Below are 4654 nucleotides of genomic sequence, written 5' to 3'. Positions count from 1 at the left end.
GGAAGACAGCAGCGCTAACCCCCGACAGGTAGGCAGGGTCAGAGGAAAGGGGCCTCATCTCGTTGAAGGTGTCAGCACTGTAGATGTGATCTGTGCCAAATTCCTTGATCATCTCCTTCAAGAAGAGGGTCCCAATCACTTGGAACATGGGGTCCTGGGGGTCCAGGAGGTAGGAGCACGAGTACGAGCAGTCAAAGTTGCCCCAGCTGCCAAGCCTAGTGACATTTACTCGAGGGAAAACCCTGTAGTGCAGAGATGCAGTCAGGAAGTAAGAGCAGGGACTGGGGCCCTGTGCATCTCCACCATGCACCAGGCCCACAGACTTCCCCAGAGACTGCCACAGACAGATGGAAGAGAGACAGAGCCAGGCCCACCCAGAAGACCAGCTTATAGAGGCTTTACAGGGGTCTCTGGGAAGGCAGGGAGTGTTTCTGTTGTTTCCTGACACACAAGGTCATGTCATAGCTCAGAGTTGCTTATATGCACCGAGGAGCAGGCAGATACTCATCAGGGAGCATGAATAAAGCCAGGGCTAAACAGTACCCTTTAAGCCCCACCCAGAAGCATGTACACATGGCACGTACCTCAAGATGCCCTGGGGCACATGCCCCGCAAAGGCTGGCAGCACTGGGATCATCCCCAATGATCGCATCCTCTCTAGGATCCTGTACTGGGAGAGAGGAGGAACAACAGCATCATGTGGCTCAAACAGGAAGGCAGATGCTGTTCAGGAACCCTTGGAGGGGACTGGGCTACCTCCTTGCTGGGTTATGCATGTGCCAGTGCATGCAGTCACTGCTGGAGTCCCACAACTCTCAGACACAGGCCAAGGGGAAATGTAGTATAGGCCAGGGTGCACTCTCAGCTCAGAGAGAAGCAGCAGGCCCTTGGGCTCTCCAGCAGTTCTCCCTGGCTGAAGCAGAGAGCAGCATGCTTGGGCCTTGCAGGGGGATGTATCAGGATGGACATGTGTGCATTGATCTACTTGACTGCCACCCCTTCCCCCACTCCCCACAACAGTCCAGGCCAGGTACCTGCAAGTAGAGCTGCTTTAGGTTCCAGGCATGAGGCAACGGCCCTGCCCATTTGTGCAGGTTCCCCATGCGGTTCCATGCCAGGAAGGCTGGCCCGGTGAAGTACTCATCTATCTCTGACTGGTTCAGGCCCAAGGACAGGTACACCTGGAGCAAAGGGGGAGGAGGGAAGCATGCAGAGAGCCAAGTCAGCGCTTCTAGCTGCCTACTTTTGGGCTCCAGTGAGAGGACAGGGTTAGCCTCAGCCTCTGTGGCTCCTCCGGGGTGGCCCCGAGGCTGCTAATACTGAGGTGTGGCTATGTCAAGGCATGTTAGCTTGGATGTGCTCCACGCTCAGCAACAGCAATGCAACAGGTTCCTGTCGGGAACAGGAGGCAGCAGCCTTGGCCACCCAGGATAGTGGCACAACCGCTATCCTCCGGAAGCAATTGACACACCTCCAAATGCAATTCCAGTCACTGAGGAATCAAAGTCTTCCAAGAAGCACAAGCAAGGCCCCCACCCCATGGCCTTCCTTAAGACACAAAGCAAATACTCAACCCTCTGCCAAATAGCCTCCTGCCCGGTGAATGCCAGTGCCAGGTTGATGCCACTAAGTGCCATCCAGTCAATCTCCTTCTCCCAGCGAGCCCAGTCCCACCACACGTACGAGTAGCTCTGAGTGCAAACGTTTTGGTAGTAGCGGAACCTGGGAGGGCAGAGGAATGGAAGTACATTAGCAAACATGCTGAGCACCTGGTAAAAGTCCCTTCCAAGATCCCTCTGCAAAGCCAAGCCAGTTAGGGCAGCAACAGCAAGGGAAACCAGGACATGGGGACCTTGTAACAGAGGCACAAAATGACAAAGCTGCATCCCCAGGCAGCACTGGCCTCACTGGGTCTGGAGACTGATTGGCTGCTTCAACCCACAGGTAGGAAGACTTACCATACCATCCCCTGACCCCTTATGTTTAGCATTTCAGTCAGGACCGTTTGGGGCTGATTCTACCCTCCCACCCCAATGGTGGGAGCTAATGGACAGCCTAACTGGGAGGCTAAATCAGCTGCTTCCCCAAGGCTGTACCTCCCCTTACATAAGTAGCAATGGTCATTGTCCAAGGCTAGTGAAGTGCAAGCAGCGAGCAAGGGCAGGAGGAGGAAGTGCCAAGGCCAAAGAAGAAGTGCCTTGCAAAGCAGATCGCTCCCCTTTCATCTCCTGCTGTGCTGGCACTCACTGTGGGGAAAGTTTCTCACTGACCTCAGCAACCAGCTATCACACGCTGCTCTGTCATACAGCAACAAAAAAGGCTGGGCCATCCCTGCAACTCCCTGAGTGTGTCCTTTGGAGTTAAGACAGCAGCAAATGCAACCTGTTGTCTGGCTCTGTGCCTTCAGGCTGACAGGGAGAACTAGCTACACCAGATGACCAGCCAAGCACCAGGGCCAGGCTCATATGTCTTTGGAGGGGAGATACTCGGTTTCCAAAGGACCATATGTGTAACCCCTCAGCTCCTGGAGCCTTTCTTCCCTCCACATGGCAAAACCAGTCAAGTTTTTCAACCCACCACGTGCCTGCCAGGACCTTTGCAAACTTACATGCAGGGGGACAGATCCTCTAACAAGCCCCAGGGTCAAAGCTAATTGTCAGAGGGATGCTGGAGTGAGACGGACTCAAATGGGGACATAGCAGCACACAAACAGGGAGCACTGGTCCATACGGACAGTGCAGAGACAATACTGCATGCCCCTGCAGCTGCTCCAGCCCATCATGGAGGCTGCTGCTTGCCTGGGCAGCTCCCAGCAGCTGAACATGGCTCTATTGCAAAATAGGGCCCTTCCTATGACAAAACCCTCTTCTGCATCAGCCTAAAACACTCCAAGGGAAGCACAGCAGAATGGCTATGGCAAGGAAGTGACATTAGCAGTCTAAATCAGGAAGATACTCCCCCATCTCCAAATCCCAGTCATTCTCCTACCAATTGCTCAATAAGACGTGTCCAAGTACACACACGGTGTAAGCTCCACTAAGTTTGTTGCCTCACACCACTGGCAAACACCCATTGTACCCAAGGGCCATGTAGGATCGGGGTTCAAAGGGCAAGTATGCCTGCAATGAGGGGAGAGGCTCCCAGCTGCAGAAAAAACTCTGAGCCCTGGTGGACAGGCAGAAGATAGGCAAAGAAAATCCCAATCCAAGCCTCCTCCACACCCGCATAGGGGTAGGGCTGTACTGGATGGAGCTCCTGGGAGCCCGCTTTTAACACCCCCCCCACAATGTGTCCTCAGTCCCAGAGCCTTGGAGAAAGGAACAGGCAACAGCTGGTTTTCCCTTTTTCCTGAGGAGACTTCAATGGTGGGGAGAATCTGACAGGGAACAACACCCCAGAGTCCCAAGGAGGCCTTTGTCGCCCACAGGGGTACAACAGTAGGATGAAGAGTTGTGCCCTCAGTAAACCAGGAAGAAAAAACACACGTAGCACTTCCAAATGCCTATCTCAGGGCAACAGCAGTGCAGAGAAGCTGGGCTAGAGACTGCACCCAGGGGCTTCTCTCCACTCCCTATGCTAGAACTGGCCCCAGCAACCAAGAGCACCAGTGATATCTCCCCACCATCATCCCCTTGCCATAGAAACTGAGCCAGAAGGTGAAGAGTGACCACAAGCACGACAGACCAACAGCAGCAGGTAGAAGTGCCCGTGGATCTGGGCTCTGACTACCTGTCCCTGGTGGCTAGTCCTGCCTGCAGGAGGGGCTGGCTCCAGTCAGCTTTACCAGCCAGGATGGTCCCCAGGTGCCTGGCCACAGAGCTGTGCACCTGGGGAGAGCAGTGGTTGCCCCAGCCACCGTCTGGCCTGTGCACAGTGAGACATGCCCCCATGGCCCGGCCTCCCCATGCACCAACTACAGCCATGCACTTGAGCAAGCAGCTCGACCCTCAGAACCACCAAACCCAGGAGCTCCTGTGTGTGTGTACCCATGTGCATGTACCTGTGTGCATGCATGTGCATACCCATACGAGTACCTGTGCATGTGCGCATACCTGTGTGAGGACCCGTGCGTGCACGCACATGCCCATGTGAGTACCTGTGCACCTGTGAGCACCTGCATAACCACCCGTGTGTCTGTGAGTGTACCCACGGGAGGACCTATGCATGCACCCACATACTCATGAGTACCTGTGTGTGTGCACGTGCACCTGTGTGGACCTGTGTGTACGCATATACCCATGTGAGCACCTGTGTGCACATGTGCTCCTGTGTGTCCCTGCACATGCAGACCTATGCGTGTGCACATGTACCTGTGTGCACCCCTGCGTGCATGTGCGCCCCTGCGTGTGCATACCCATGTGAGGACCTGTGTGTGTGTGTGTGTACCTGTGTGAGCACCTGTGTGCCTCATGTGTGCAAACCCATGTGAGCACCTGTGAGTGTGCATGTGTACCCATGTAAGCACCCGTGTGCCCCTGCATGTGAACCACCTGTGTGCACGCCCACGTGTGCTGGTGCACATGCGCGTCCGCGTGAGGACCTGCGCGCGCCCCCGCACGTGTGCCCGCGCGTGCCAGCGGGTTACCTGTGGGGGCTGGCGGCGCGGACGGGGCCGGGCAGGCGGGGCAGCGGGTCGGGCAGGCGCAGCTGCGCG

At 55.8% G+C, this 4654-nt stretch overlaps 1 protein-coding gene across 1 annotated transcript in view; it reads right to left on the bottom strand.

Moving 5' to 3' along the window:
* Positions 1-4654, bottom strand: part of NAGLU (N-acetyl-alpha-glucosaminidase) — an 11366-nt gene that overhangs the window by 3307 nt on the left and 3405 nt on the right. The window contains exons 3-7 of the mRNA XM_025196665.1: positions 4586-4647; positions 1575-1722; positions 1035-1181; positions 585-670; positions 1-242 (exon numbers count right to left, since the gene is read on the bottom strand). The exon at positions 1-242 is cut by the window's left edge and continues 1 nt beyond it. Coding sequence (XP_025052450.1) covers positions 1-242; positions 585-670; positions 1035-1181; positions 1575-1722; positions 4586-4647 — 685 coding nt within the window. The remainder of the gene's footprint in view (positions 243-584; positions 671-1034; positions 1182-1574; positions 1723-4585; positions 4648-4654) is intronic.

This window comes from Alligator sinensis, unplaced genomic scaffold (assembly GCF_000455745.1).
Source record: "Alligator sinensis unplaced genomic scaffold, ASM45574v1 scaffold755_2, whole genome shotgun sequence".
Lineage (NCBI taxonomy): Eukaryota > Metazoa > Chordata > Crocodylia > Alligatoridae > Alligator > Alligator sinensis.
This window is presented reverse-complemented; position numbering and strand designations above follow the sequence as displayed.